Source organism: Indicator indicator, chromosome Z (assembly GCF_027791375.1).
Source record: "Indicator indicator isolate 239-I01 chromosome Z, UM_Iind_1.1, whole genome shotgun sequence".
Classification (NCBI taxonomy): Eukaryota; Metazoa; Chordata; class Aves; order Piciformes; family Indicatoridae; genus Indicator; species Indicator indicator.
The window spans coordinates 83,061,723-83,077,570 of NC_072053.1; the positions used below are offsets into that span (position 1 = coordinate 83,061,723).

Consider the following 15,848-nt stretch of genomic DNA (forward strand, 5'->3'; position numbering starts at 1 on the left):
GAGAGCAGATGAGTCCTGAAGTTCTCCTTTTTTTCCAGAGTTGTTGACTTTTCTGCTTAGAGTGTGCATGTTTATGATTTAAACTTGACATACATGTACATGCATTAGAAGTCCTCCAGGCTTCTCAGGTTCTGTTCCAAGCTTCCCACAGAGTGTTTAGCTCCAAAATAGAAAATGACCCCTGTTGGTGATCTTTCCTGAGACCACGGGTTCCTTGTTCTCTGCTTTTCCCATACCACTCCCAGAACCAACAGCACTGAAATGTTTGTGGGTTACGTTCTCCTCAAGCCACCTGCAAATAAATATCAAAATAAAACTGATGTGGGACAGACCAAATGTGATTTTGCTGCCCACTGAGAAGATGCAAACCTCCTCATCTGAACCCAAGGCTTTTTCTGTTCCTTCCCCTACTGATCTTTGTGTGGGGGCCTTGCTTGGGAGAACAGACTGTGTTACACCAGGATACTGTGAAAACCAGGAGTACCTGAGCTTGATAGTGTCCTCTGGCCCAAACAGGAGCAAAAACCATCCCAACTGTGCAGATGTTGTTGTAGACCCAATGTAGAGCAGAAGATGGTCTTCTGCCTTGCAAGACAGTGTGAGCTTGCAGCCCAGAAGGCAAATCACCTCCTGGGCTTCATCAAAAGAAGCATGGGCAGCAGATCAAGTGAGGTGATTCTGCCCCTCTGCTCTGCTCTGGTGAGACCTCACCTGGAGTACTGCATCCAGCTCTGGCGCCGTCAATACAGGAAGGGCATGGACCTGATGGGGCAGGGCCAGAGGAGGTCTGGAGCACCTCTGCTATGATGACAGGTGGAAAGAGCTTGGGGTGTTCAGGCTGGTTAGGAGAAAGCTCTGGGCAGACCTAATAACAGCCTTTCAATGCCTGGAGGGGGCCTGCAAGAAGACTGTTTCCAAAGGCCTGCAGTGACAGGGTGAGAGGCAATGGTTTGACATGAGAGCAGAGCAGATTTAGACTGGATGTTAGGAAGAAGTTCTTTACCATGAGAGTGGTTGAGCTCTGGGACAGGTTGCCTGGGGAGGTGATTGAAGCCCCGTCCCTGGAGATAATTCAAGGTGAGGCTCAACAGGGCTCTGGGCAACCTGATCAAGTTGAGGATGTCCCTGCTGACTGCAGAGAGGTTGGACTGGATGAGCTTTGGAGGTCCCTTCCAGCCTGGGTGATTCTGTGATAAGACATTTCCCTGTAGCTCTTTTCAGGGATTTCAGCTTCATAGCAAGTGTGTCCACTGAAAGGTGGAAGAGCTACATTTCAGATCCATGCTGTCCTCAGCGAGCCAGCTCTGTTGAAGGCACTTCCCATTGCTGTCCTGCATGACCTGTGGAGGGGAGCAGCCTGCAGACAAACCCAGGAGCCATGCCGTCAAGGCACTCACCATGCCCTTGGGACTCTGCCCCATTGCCACCCATCCAGCACCCTCTGTCTTCTGTAGCCACTCCACCCTTCTTGCAAGTTGCTGATATTTCCTTTTACATCAGCTTGGTGCACACACTCTCACACACAACAAAAACGTCAACTTTTCTCCCTTCCAAATTTAGCTCTGTTTAGGCACCAAAATAGACAAAGAGTAGGGATCAGTGACTGTTTTTTTCCACAACATTGTCTCATGACTAGGACTAAGGACAGGAACTGCTTGGTTGGAGAAGGGAGATGCCTGGTTTTCCTAATGGGGACATGAAGTTCTCCTCTCTCCAGGCACAGGCAGAGCTCCTTGGATTAGGAGCCTTTTTCCTAGGAGACATATTATCCTTCTATACATAATGGGAGTCATTAATCCATGTCTGAGCCCCATGCTGTCTGCTGCTGGTGAGCAGAGGAGTGAGGAAGCACAGGGGTGCTCTGCAAGGAGGACATGTGGCCTGGTTTTAGCCTGATTTCCTAAACTAGCAGGGCTGTTGTGTTTGGGTTGTGTGTGTCTGCTCCTTCCCTTCCTCTTCTCATTGGCTTTGGTGGCCCTTGGTCAATTTCAAGCCAGTTTTCAGAGGAACAGGGATCTCAGAGGTTTTAATCTCCTCCTATGCATTCAGTGAAAATAAGTGATGAGGAAGACTTAAATCAGAACCTTCAGTAATGAAGAAGGCTTAGTATGATTCTAAGCTATTAGACATCAAAGAGGCCACATGGAATTAACCACGAGGTGTTTGGCTGCAGGAGAAGCCCATGTCAGGCTCGGTTTCTCAGCTTTCAGCTTTCCCTACTCCAAAACTAACTCTGATTAATCAAAGATGTGAATGTTTGAGTGGTGAAATGAGACCTAGGGAGCGTGAGGAGAGCTCTTTCTGGTTGTGGGTGCAGGGTCATGAGCAGAAGGCCACAGCAGAAAGTGCATTGCTGAGCAAACTCCCTCTGGATGAGCAGAGCTTCGAGGAAGTGAAGATAACATCATGTAGTGGTGGATATAAAGAATGATGTAGGATGAATGATGTGACACCTCTGGGTGTTAGGGGTGGTTTAGTGGGAGAGAAGGATAATTTGGCCACCAAGACTGGGTTCTGCTCTTGAGGATGCTTTATAATTCCTATGCTAAACCAATAACGGGGCATCCAATTTTCTCTGGAAGAGTTACAAGAGGAGAAAAAAGTTTGAAGGGAAACCACCTTCTCAAGACTGCAGCCAGAGTAAGGTTAAAATGGGGCCACGCATGCCAGCAGCAGGACTTACCCAAGGGCTTGGTGAGCTCTTCATTGCTTGAAGTCTTAAAGGGTGAAGATCTTTGAAGTGGAAGGCTCCAGCTGATGTGGGAGCTGTGGGGTTGCTGCAGTAGCAGTTTCTCCAGGCTCTTTGCAGATAGCAGTGGATGGATGGTCACAATAAACCCTGTTGATCATGGTCAGTTCATTACCATCCCCATTTCTCCTCCCTTATTCTTCCACCAGAGGAACTCAAAACATGGTTGTCTCAGTAACCACTACTAAAATTAACTATAATTTTTAAGGCTCTTCACACAGAGTAAAAGGGACTTTTTTTGATGCCTGTGTGTTATGTTGTTATGCCAATAGGACAAAGCTGCTACTCTGTGAACCATGTTCCCAGCCAGCCCTTGCCCTTGCCCAGGCTGCTCCCTGATGGCCCCCCTTGCACGTGGTGGTTCACCAGCAGTGGCTGGAGCTCTGAAGCTGAGGCAGATGGGGATGGAAACAAAGAGGAGAGAGGTTTACAAGGCTTTTATTGCCAGCCAGGGGAAGTACAATACTGCATAAATAAGATTCATTGTGGCTATGACAGCTCTGTGGTCCCTGGAAAATAAATAAGACTTTGCACTTACCGCGTGCCTTTTATCCAGGAGCCTCAGAGCTCTTTGCTCACATGAACAAAGCCTCACCATGCCCATAGCAGGATGGTAAACACAAGGTGCCCCTTATCAGATGAGCACAGCAAGTCAGAGAGTCAGCACCCTCAGTGGAGAGAGGGCAAGACAGCAGCTTGGGTTACACACAGCACCTCCACTGACTGACCAGGCCACATCATTTAACATCCTGGTTATCTCAGCTGTTTATGGTGGGTGCCACCCACCCCTTCCACAGGAGTGGCATGGGTTGAGGAGCTCACAGTGGTCAGACTCAGTGAGATGCTCATGATGTGCTCATGGAGTGAGGGTACAGTCCCAACAGACCTGCCCGCTGTGGCTGGTGTTGACTTACTCCAGTATCACAGAATCCCAGCATGGTGAGGTTGGAAGGGACCTCTGGCTATCATCCAGTCCAACCACCCCTGCTAAAGCAGGGTGCCCAAGGCAGCTTGCCCAGGAGCACAATGGCCAGGTGGGGCTGGAATCTCTCCAGGGAAGGAGACTCCACAGCCTCTCTTGGCAGCCTGCACCAGGCCTCCAGCAGCCTCACAGCAAAGAGACTTTCCCATATGATCCTCAAAATGCTGCTCAGCACCATCTGCTTACAGACAGTTTTACAGCTGCATTTTAGTAAATATATAAATAGAAAGGAAACAACCCAGTGAAAGCAGAAGGTTTAGGTGCACCAATATCACCAGTGTCATGTGTGCAGTGGATGAGTTCTCTGTAGATGGTGTGTATTGGGATCCATCCATATGGGGTCCCTTTATGTGCCCCATGTGGTTTCATCCATACAGAATCACGGAACCATCCAATTTTTTGTGTTGTAAGAGACCTTTGAAGCTCATCTAGTCCAAGTCCCTGCAGTGAGCAGGGACATCTGCAACTAGAGCAGGTTGCCCCAAACAACCTGACCTGGAATGGTTCCAGGGATGGGACATCTCCCACCTCTCTGGGCAGCCTGGGACCACCCTCAGCATAAACTATTCTTCCTTCTCTCCAGCCTGAGTCTCCCTCTTTCAGTTTCAAATCATCACCCCTTGTCCTGTCACAACAGGCCCTGAGAAAAAGTCTGTCCTCAGAAGGTCTCCCTGGAGCCTTCTCTCCTCCAGACTGACCAAGCCCAACTCTCTCAGCCTGGAGCCTCCCAGCAGAGCCCTTCCAGCCCTGCCAGCATTGCTGGGAGGCTCCTCTGGCCCTGCTCCACCAGCTCCCTGTCTGTGCTGTGCTGAGCACTCCAGAGCTGCCCCAGCACTTCATGGGGGGGTCTCAGCAGAGGGGCAGAATCCCCTCCCTGCCCCTGCTTCCCACACTGCTGGGGATCAGCCCAGCACAGGGCTGTGAGCACAAGTGAAGTAGCAGAAAGTGCAGATAACTTCATTCCCTGCTTGCTGCAGCAGCCCAGAAAGGGTCCTACCAGTCTGTGGGTTTCTAGGTGTGATTCATTAGGGTCTAGGCTGGTTTAAGGATGTTTGGATGGGAACTGTTTCTTTTGTCATGTCCCCACGCTGAGTGCACAGCTCTGTCTCACTCTGATCCCTTCCATACCATCCTCCTGTGCCCTGGAGCTGATCTCTGCTTTTCCCTCTCTTTTGCAGGGTTACCACCCCTTGCCTCATGAAGCTGAAATCGCACACACCAAAAAACTGTTCAGAAGGAGGAGAAACGAGCGGAGGTAGGAGAAATCTCCTTCATGTTTGTTTTAATCTCTCCTTTATTTTCCTCTGTCTCACAGACTGACCTTGGACAATACTGCTGTTTAGCAGCTGCCAGCGTTGGATTAGTCACAGAATTGTTTTGGTTGAAAAAAGGCATTTAAGATCATGGAGTCCAACCACTCTCTAACTCTGCCAAGGCAGGTGCTCAACCATGTCCCTCAGCACCACATCACTGCCTCTTTTAAACACCTGCAACCACCTCCCTAATTTGAGCCCTAAGATCCTGAAAATTAAGAGTCTGTCCACTCCCTAGCTTCTCTTTTACTCTTTTATATCTATGGCATGTCCTGTGTTGCTCCAAGTGTATCTCAATAAGGACCTTCTCTTCCCCTTATACTTATTCCAGCATAACGAGATCCCCCCCAGCTTGTATGAGAAGAGGCAGCTGGCAAAGTGTTAACTGCAAGAGCTTTGAGTCTTTGTGACTTGCTTCCTCTCTTCCTGCTGAAGAGCTGAATTTGCTGATGTTCAGGGTCACTCATGAAGAGGGAGCAGCTGAGAGGGGTTTGCCACGAGCACCATGTGCCTGCCTGCGCTAAGGAGGGGGTGGGCTGAGCACGCAGCTGAGTTCCTGTGCTGTTGGTGATTTCAAGGCAATGGGGCTAATTTAATTGGGCCAGTCGGATATTTAATTGTGTGAATTGTGTATTTAATTAGAGAAGGGCATCTAGAGTCCTTGATAGAAGTGGTGGTGATGGTTTGATGTGAAAAGAAACCAGGGAGCTAATCGCGCACCGCTGCGTGCCTTCCTGCTGCTGTCTTCTGCTGTGGCTGAGGCAGCACAACCAGGGCAGTAAAGCTTTTCTGAAAACAGGAGATTGCAAGGCTGATGTGATTTAACAGCAGAAAAGGTGGCTGGTATTGTCTGCCTAAAGTGATCTGGATTCTGTGTCTTGAGTTTTTTATGCTTCCTGGGGGGATTTTCAAGGGAGTCCTGTAACAGTTGTGGAGTTTGTCCTCAAATCTCCCCATCGCTTTTGGATGCATAGAATCATAGAATCATTTTGGTTGGAAGAGACCTTAAGATCATTGAGTCCAACCATTCTCTAACTCCACCAAGACTGGGGCTAAGCCATGTCCCTCAGCACCACGTCTCTGCCTCTTTTAAACACCTCCAGGGATGGGGATTCAGTCACCTCTTGGGGAGCCTGTTCCAGTGTTTGAGAACCCTTCCAGTGAAGGAGTTTCTTCTAATGTCCAACCTAAACCTGCCCTGGGGCAGCTTGTGGCCATTTCCTCTCCTCTTATCACTTCTTACTGGGAAGAAAAGACCAAAGCCCAGCTGTACAGTTGGATCAGCAGCTGTCATGTATTTAATTCTGTGCTTGGTTTGGTTTTCTCAAATCTTACCAAGAAACCAAAAAACATCTGAAAAGAGTTTGCATAGGCAGCCTAGAAACATTCTTCTGTGGGCAGGACAGGCTGTCAGCACCAAAGTTAATTTTCTGTCCTCTTTAGGGCTCCCTCCTTTTTTCTATATGCAACTTTAAAGACAACTTTGTCTTGTGACTCAGGAAGGGGAAAGAAAAGGGCTTGTGTCAGCTGGTTTGCAGCCCTGGGATCACCAAAATGAGGTTAAAACCAATCTGAATTATAGAGTGGCTTGGGTTGGAAGGGATCTTAAAGATCATCCAGTTCCAACCCTCCTGCCATGGGCAGGGACACCTTCCGCTAGACCAGGTTGCTCAAGGCCTCATCCAACCTGCCTTTGAACGCTCCCAGGGATGGAGCCTCCACAACTTTCCTGGTCAAGCTGTTCCAGTGCCTCAACATCAGCATGGAGAAGGATTTCTTCCTAATGTTTAATCTAAATCAAACTTCTTCCAATTTGAAGCCACTACCTCATTCTGTCACTCCATATCTTTGTAAAAGTCAATCTCCAGCTCTCCTGTAGCCCCCTTCAAATACTGAAAGGCTGCTAGGAGGTCTCCTCAGACCCTGTTCTTCTCCAGGCTGAACAACTCTGACTGTCTCAACCTGTCTTCACAGGAGAAGTGCTCCAGCCCTCGCATTACCTTTGTGGCCCTCCTCTGGGCCCACTCTAGCAGGTCCCTGTCTGTGCTGAGCACTCCAGAGCTGCCCCAGCACTGCAGGGGGGGTCTCAGTAGAGCACAGCAGAGGGGCAGAATCCCCTCCCTGCCCCTGCTGCCCACACTGCTGGGGATCAGCCCAGCACAGGGCTGCCTCTGGGCTGGCAGCGCTCGGTGCTGGCTCATGTCCAGCTCTGCAGCCCCAGCACCCCCAAGGCCTTCTGCACAGGGCTGCTCTCTATCCATTCTCCACTCAGCTTGTATTTGTGCTTGGGATTGCTCCAAGCCAAGGGCAGATCCTGGTGTCTGCTTGTGTTGCAAGAGAGCTTGGTGGGCTTCCTCACAGCACTAGGACCAGCACTGTGCTCAGAAATCAGCACAGCGGTAAGAGCATCCTGCTGCCATGCTGGCTCACTGAGCAGGTCCTCCTCCACCACCCAGAGAGTGCATGATGCCACAGAAAAGACCTGCAGAGCTGAGCCCCAAAGAATCACAGAATCATTTAGTGTGGAGAAGACCTTTAAGGTCATTGAGTGCAACTGCTAACCCAGCACTGCCAAGTCCATCACCATTCTGGAGCAGAAAAATTCATAGGATCTGGGGTCTTGCTTAAAGCCAAGTGCTCACCAGCTCCAGGAGAAGGGGAAGAGCTGCCTGATGAAAATCAGACCCGACTGCACTAGGGCTTTGAGGCCACACCTGCTTCTAACCAACAGAGCAGGACAAACACTTTTGTCCTTGCAAATTCATATTATGTCAACACTACTTCAATCCTTGGCTGTTACCAACCCCTTTCAAAGAAACCACCACTTCTCCCCTTGGTTCCATGTACCCAGAGCTGCTTTCTAACCCCCTTCCTGACCCAAACACCACCAAATGGCTCCTCTCAGCCTCTCTGAAGCCTTGCTGCTCTGATGCCCCATCCAAGGTCTTACAATTTTAAGTCTCTCTGTATCCAGATGAGGTTTAAAACAAAAAGCCTGCAGCTCCCAACTGTTTTGTTCTCCCTCCTCCATGTACAGCCAGTGTGTCTCCAGGCTGTGAGATGAACAGAGCCAGAAAGGGCTGCTCTGCCTGTCCCAGCCAAAGCTCTTGAGGACCATGGCCAGCCTTGGGTGAAGAACCATCACTCATCTCCTGTTGGATGAGGGTTTAAGAGGGATGTTTCTGCACCTGGGAAATCCATGCTTTATAAAGCCTTTATGTGGAGATAAGGACCTGGAGCAGAAGCCTGTGTGGATTCTCCTAGCTCACACACAGACAAGAGGGAGTGGGAGGGAAGAGGCTCCTATGTTTTCCCCAGCTCTCTTCAGCATGCCCCCAAATACTTCTGAGAACAGGATTTACAGAAATGTCCCCAAGTTTTGGCTTGTGTTGTCCCAGTTTGCTTCCTACAGCTAACTTGGCTTTACACTTAAATGATCAGGAGAAAAACAGTCTGGCTTATTTGTGTGTCTGTGTGTGTGTTGCTTTCTGGTTTTAATTAGGTTCAGAGCTGGGGGAAGGCAGAAATAACCTCCTTCCCTGGAGAGCCCTGGGTGGCTGTCAGGGAGAGTTTCCTCTTCCCAAAGCAGAGGGTTGTGTAAGCACCACCAACCCCTCCTGCTCACGCCCACACCAAAAACTGGGTCAGCTGCAGTGAGTGCACAGGTTTGGGCACCCCTCTCTTGACTCACTCTCAGACTCCACGTTGCTGAGGGACCTTCTGGGACTGATCCCAGCCCATCCTTGTGGGGGTCTGGCACGGGGGTGAGCGTGGTCCTGCACAGGGACAGCCCAAAGGATGGTCACAGTGGGCTCGGGGCCAGGCAGGGAACATCCCAGATCCGCCAGCGGCTCCAACGAGGAGTGCAGGCAAGCTGTGATATATTTATTTTCCCATTCTATTTGATTTTACAGACCCTGAGGGACACTCAGCCACCTCCAGTGATTAGTTGGACTGATTAAGCTGCTTTTCCTCTTGTGGCAAACTCCTTTTGTCAAGGGTTTTCAATAGCCACGCTGCTCGGGACATTGTTCCTGTACAATTTCCTTTCAAAACACCATAAAGGGCACTCCACCACTTTACCCTGTCATAAAATATCACAGGAATCAGCTTTGCTTGGCTTGCTCCTTCAAGGGCATTCTTCCTCATTCAGAATGAGAGAAGGTCTGGGCTGGGGTGGGACCTGCAGGACCATGTGGTTCTGGAGTGATATGGAGCCATTAGCACGGGGGGATTGAAATGAGATGCAAAGCAAATGTTTTCTGTTTTGCTGTTGATATGATAGCCCAGGGTCACCCAGGGAAGCGAAGGATAAAATGAACTTGAAAGCCCAGAGAAGGAAATGCTGCTGCTCCACTGATGGCTGGTTCAGCCTTGCCCAGCAGAGGCTGGGAGCGGATGCGGATGCTCCCAGGGTACCTGGTGGTAAACAGCACAGAGGGAGGAGGGCTGCTTCTGCTGAAGAAACAGGCTGCTGTGAACAGCAGGAAGATTAGAAACAGCCATTTAATTAAGGCTAGAAATCGGAGGAAGGTCTACCTTGATTGCTACAAAGGGAGTGAGAGATGTAGAGAACTGGAAGGGCTTACACAAGGTCCTTCCCACCCCATGCTTGTAGTTACTCCCGTACCCTCTCGTGGGGCTATCAGGTAGGTAACCCTGGTGTCATTGGGACCTGGTTAGACCACCAGCTGCTCTTTGAGCAAAGTGGTGATGGAGCAGGGCAGAGATGGTATCAGGAGGGGTCAAGGAGGAGCACCTTCAACCCATGGAGCCATGCTGGCCAGACAAGCTGGCATCACCCAGCCCTGCTCCCCTTCCTTCCAGGCATCAAGGAGGAGGCCTTGCCAGGGGTCACAGCACTGGCACCTTGCTCCTGGGAGGAGGTTTTTGAGAACAAAGCCTGCACCAGGCTCCTTGTTGAAGGAGTGGTCCTTGGCCACCTCCTGGTGACCTGTGGGCATCTGGCTGTGAGTGACTCAACTGTGGGTGGAGCTGTTGGACAGCACTGCAGCTTCTTCTCAAGAGGGACCTCTTGGATCTATCACGTTGAGATGGTTTGACTCCTTCAAGAGCTCTTGTTGCCTTTGTACTGTGCTCTGGGCTCAGTGAACAGGACACAGGATATCATGAGGCTGTAATAGCCTTAGAATCACAGAAATGTTTTGTTTGGAGGAGACCTTTAAGATCAAGTCTAACAGTTAACCCAGCACTGCCAGGTCACCACTGAACCATGTCCCTCAGCACCACAGCTGCACATCTTTGAAATACCTTCAGGAATGGGAACTCCACCACTGCCCTGGACAGCCTGGTCCAGCTTCCCCAACCTTTTGGGGAAGAAATTGTTCATCATGTCCAACCTAAACCTGCCTTTGTGCAACTTGAGGCTTTTTCCTCTTATCCTATCACTTGTTACTTAGGACAAGAGACCAACCTCCACCTGGCTCCAACCTCCTTTCAGGGAGTTGTGCAGAGCCAGAAGGTCTCCCCTCAGCTGCCTTATTTCCAGGCTGAACAACCCCATGTCTCTCAGCTGCTCCTCATCACATTTGTGCTCTGGACCCTTCACTGTCTTCATTGCCCTTCTCTGGACCTGCTCCTTGGAGAGAGAGGCCCAATGCCATGCCTGTGCAGTAATCCCAGCCCTTGTCCCTACAGGACACAGTGGATCAAATAGCTCTGCAGAAGCTGTCTGAGCTCAGCCAAGTTTGTATCTAGCATCAGTCCTGGACTGGCTCATCTAAGAGTCACTTGCCTGCTCCAGCACCACCTGGAGCTGCACATGAAGGGTCTTCCCATTATCTCAGTGGTCCATCTGAAACACCAGCAACAGTGAGGTGGAGCAGCTGATCTTTAGCTTCCACTGGAGAGTTTGTTTTGCCTGTCACCTGTGTCTCAAGCTGTGGTGGGGTGAGTAGGGTTTTTCCACGCAGCTGCTCTTGTTTCTGCCATGGTGACCAGCACTAAGCCCTGAGGCAGGTGAGGGTGTCAGTGAAGAACTGCCCAGCCTGTGAGTCACACCCTGAATGCAGATGGTGTGGCTGCCCTCCTGCCATTTTTACAGCTCCTGTCCTGCTGCTGGCAGCAGCTGAAAGAGTTCTACGTTTGGTGTGAGTACTGTAAATATTGGGGCACTCTGTGGGCTCCAGACAAATGGAGATCTTCTCAGTTGTGAAGACTGGGAGGCAAGAGGCTGGGGCCAGGCTCTTTTCAGTGGTGCCCAGTGACAGGACAAGGGGCAGTGGAACAGGAGGAGAAACTTCTTTGGTGTGAGGGTACTGAAGGCCTGGAGCAGGCTGCCCAGAGAGGCTGTGGAGTCTCCTTCTCTGGAAAGACCTCAAACACACCTGGCCGTTGTGATCCCGGGCAATCTCCTGTGGGTGTCCCTGCTGGAGCAAGTGGATTGGACTGGATGATCCCCAAAGGTCCCTTCCAAGCTCCTCCACACTGTGATTCCATGGTAAAGACAAAGATAAACCTTTGTGAGTTCTGCAAGACACATTCCACCATGAGCAGTACTTCAGGAGATGCTTGTACTTTATGTTCTCCATATCTGCCCTGTCTTCTTCATGTGCCCAGCTAAAAAAAACCCAAACATGTCAAAGAAGGGTTAAAAGATAACTCATTTCAGCAGATTTAATCCTTTCCTTTCATTGTTTCTTATTTTTGTAATGTCAGGAGGCAGTGGCAGGAGGGATCCGGGTGCATTTCCCAGCTGCAGGGTTGCCACCTCTCTGTTGAGAGCAGCTTTGTCATTACATAAAAACTCCACAACAGAAGACTTTTTATTCACCTTTTCTTTTTTTTTTTCTAATTACTATTTTTTATTAATGATCTGGGTGACTTGAAGTGACCTTTGTCCTGTTGCCTACATTCAAGACTGGATTGCCAAGCTTCCAATAGGCTTCATGGCATCAGGAGGCTTTTGCAGGTTGTTTTTCTCCCATTTCTGCAGCTGATTGAAAGAAAGGCTTCATGTACCACCAGCAAAAACATTCTGCTGTTATGAAACCTCAGTGGCACTGCAATGACCTGCTGGATAAGCTCAGGGTCTTGTGATGTTGCTTCACAGAAAGCAAAATTAATTGTTCCAGGAAAAAAAAAATCCAGAACTTCAGTCTGTGGCTGTGGTGGAGGAACACCTGATGAATACCATCCAAACAGTATTCATGAGGTGTCTTGCTCCTGTGTGGCAGCAGGGGCTGGTCTGGAGGGCAGGGACTTGTTGAGACCAAAAGCTCTTCACTCTTCTGCTTCTGCTTCCTGTACTCAGCACTGGTTAGATCACACCTGGACTCCTGTGTCCAGTTCTGGGCCCCTCAGTTCAAGAAAGATGTTGAGGTACTGGAATGTGTCCAGAGAAGGGCAACAAAGCTGGGGAGGGGTCTGGAACACAGCCCTGTGAGGAGAGGCTGAGGGAGCTGGGGGTGTTCAGCCTGGAGAAGAGGAGGCTCAGGGGAGACCTCATTGCTGTCTACAACTACCTGAAGGGAGGTTGCAGCCAGGTGGGGGTTGGGCTCTTCTCCCAGGCAAGCAGCAACAGAACAAGAGGACACAGTCTCAAGATGCACAGGGGGAAGTTTAGGCTTGGTCTTATAAAGAAATTCTTCACATGAAGAGAGACTGGCCATTGGAATGGGCTGCCCAGGGAGGGGGTGGGGTTGACATCCCTGGAGGTGTTTAAGAAGAGCCTGGCTGAGGCACTTAGTGCCATGGTCTGGTTGATTAGATAGGATTGGGTGATCTGTTGGTTGATGATCTCTAAGGTCTCTTCCAACCTGGCTGATTCTGTGTGATTCTGTGATTCTTTGTCCTTGTGAGTGTTAGGGAGTGGGGAGCAAGAGCCCATGGTGGCTGTACAGGTAGGGAGAAGGTTAGCAAAGCATTTCCCTTATCTCCTGGGCCTTGGGGGAGATAAGAAAGACCTGACTTCAGTTCTCACCTTCATCAGAGACTGCTGAGTGTCACCTCAAGGATCACAGATGCTGTTTCAGATTATATTGTGATCATATTCAGAGCATATTGTGAAGTCCATGCAAGGCGCTGGCAGACACTGGACCTTGAGAAACTTGCACCAAAAGAGAGTGGGAGCCAGACAAGATGCCACAGAGCATCTCCAGTGTCACCACCATTAAAGTCTCATCACATGAGTACATAACTGTGTTGACTGGGAACCAAAGTTCCTGTTATGCTCAGAGTGGATGCAGGTAGTGGAGTTTGGAGGTTGGTTCACCTCAGCATGAAGTAGGCATTTGGCCAGTGACTCCCTCCCCAGTCTGGAAGGGCTGCCATGAAGTTCAGATCACCACCTCACCTTTGACCTCTGCCATCACAGGCATCTGAAATTAGGTATGTTGAACCCATCCTCTGTGTGGTGCTGTGCAATCCCCTCCCTATGCCTGTGTTCCCCATGCATTGTCCTGGGCTGATCCCCAGCAGTGTGGGCAGCAGGGGCAGGGAGGGGATTCTGCCCCTCTGCTGTGCTCTGCTGAGACCCCCCCTGCAGTGCTGGGGCAGCTCTGGAGTGCTCAGCACAGCACAGACAGGGAGCTGGTGGAGCAGGGCCAGAGGTGGCCACAGCAGTGCTGGCAGGGCTGGAAGGGCTCTGCTGGGAGGCTCCAGGCTGAGAGAGTTGGGCTTGGGCAGCCTGCAGAAGAGAAGGCTCCAGGGAGACCTCCTGGTGGCTTTTCAGGACTGCAAGGGGTTTCTAAGAAAGCTGGGGCAGGACAAAGGGTGATGTTTTAGAGTGAAAAAGGGAGATTCAGACAGGTGAGGAGGAAGAAATTATTTGTGATGAGGGTGGTGAGTCCCTGTCCCAGGTTGCCTGGAGGGGTGGTAGATGTCCCATCCCTGGAACCATTCCAGGTGAGGTTGTTTGGGGCTGTGAGCAAGCTGCTCTAGTTGCAGGTATCCCTGCTGACAGCAGAGGGGTTGTACAAGATGACCTTTAAGATGACCTTTCAAGTCCCTTTCCAACCTAAACCATTCTGTGATTCTGTGGTCTTGCTGCTTTAAGCTCTTTGGGGGGCAGTTGTTCTGCACACTAAGTCTTCACATGGCAGTATGGTAATAGTCCTGCACAGCATTGGACTCTTTGAGCAGCCTGACAGTAATCTGTTTGGAGGGGAGGGAGGATTCTCTTTCCCCTGGAACAAGGTGGGGATTCCCAAGAGTGACCATCAGAAGTGCTTGGAGTGCCCTTGGAAGCTTCTCACTCAGATCTTCTGGCCCCCACATAAGACAAATGAGTCCTACCATTGTATAAGAATGAGTTTCCTTGCTTTATTTTGCCTTCCCATGTTGACCAGAACCAAGGAAGTCTGAGAAACAAAGAGTTGGGGAAGGAGTTGAGCCAAAAACACCTCATGCTGGAGGAAGCACTGGGACAGGGTTTTTTTTCTGGGTTCTCTTCAGCAAGAAGAAATACTTGGGACTGGGCATCCAATTCTATCCCATCTCATGAAGGGGAAATCTCTTCACAGCCACAGAAAGCAAGGGCTGCCATTGAGACAATTTCATGCTCACAAGAGTATCTCCTTGGCACCGCTTGAGCAGTTTAGGGGCAGCAGTCTCCACTTCAGACCATGCTTGCCACAAGTATTTCTGGTGTTTGAAGATTCCCTTGTGTCTGTACCCAGAAGGTGCACATGGCTGGTGAGATCCCTCACTTGCATGTAGCTGAACCCCTTGATGACCTCAGCCTGTAGCCCTCACTGACCAGAGTAAGCCCTGCCCTGATCCATCAGCTGTGCAGGCAGACTCTGCTGATGCCTACCAGCCAAGCTGGCTTTGTGCTGCTAATGAAAAGGAGTTACCATAGAATCACAGAATGGTCTGGGCTGGAAGGAAACTCCCAAGCTCATCCAGTCCAACCCCTCTGCAGTCAGGAGGGACACCCCAGCTAGATCAGGTTGCCCAGAGCCCTGTCCAGCCTCACCTTGAATATCTCCAGGGATGGGGCCTCAACCACCTCCCTGGGCAACCTTTTCCAGTGTTCCACTACCCTCATGGTAAAGAACTTCTACTAACAGCCAATCTAAATCTGCTCTTCTCTACTTTGAAGCCATTTCCCCTCATCCTGTCACTGCAGGCCTTTGTAAGCAGTCCCTCTGCAGCTGCCTTGTAGCCCTGATCAGTCACTGGAAGGCTGCTATTAGGTCTCCCTGGAGTCTTCTCTTCTCCAGGCAGAACACCCCCAGCTCCCTCAGCCTGTCCTCACAGCAGAGCTGCTCTGACCCTCTGACCATTTTCATGGCCTTCCTCTGGCCCCTCTCCATCAGGTCCATGTCCTTCCTGTGTTGAGGGCTCCAGACCTGGATGCAGTACTGCAGATGAGGTCTCCCCAGAGGACAGCAGTCTCTGATGTTTCATCAGCCTGGGTGAAGTGTGCAGTAAGCTGGTTTTTGCCTCTGTCTTTTCATAAAGAGGTGTCATCAGACCTGGTGTCATCACAGGTGGAAGGGTTGAGCCCCTTAGAGGCATTGAGACTCCTCCTACAACCCCTAACTCCCTCCACAGCTTTCTTGCTGGCCCCCTTTAGGTTCTGGAAAGCTGAATTAAGGTCCCCCTGGAGCCTTCTCTTCTCCAGGCTGAACAGCCTGTCTGCATAGGGGAAGTGCTCCAGCCCTCTGATCATCTTCATGCCCTCTTCTGGACCCAGTCCAGCACTTCGATGTCCCTCTTGTGTTCAAGGCCCCAGAACTGGATGCAGTACTCCAGGTGGGCTCTCGTGAGAGCAGAGGGGCAGAATCACCTCCCGTCACCTGCTGGCCACACATCTCTTGATGCAGCCCAGGACACTGTT

At 50.5% G+C, this 15,848-nt stretch overlaps 1 protein-coding gene across 1 annotated transcript in view; it reads left to right on the forward strand.

The window, feature by feature from the left end:
• Positions 1-15,848, forward strand: part of CTIF (cap binding complex dependent translation initiation factor) — a 165,797-nt gene that overhangs the window by 75,053 nt on the left and 74,896 nt on the right. The window contains 1 exon segment of the mRNA XM_054398006.1: positions 4,910-4,986. Coding sequence (XP_054253981.1) covers positions 4,910-4,986 — 77 coding nt within the window.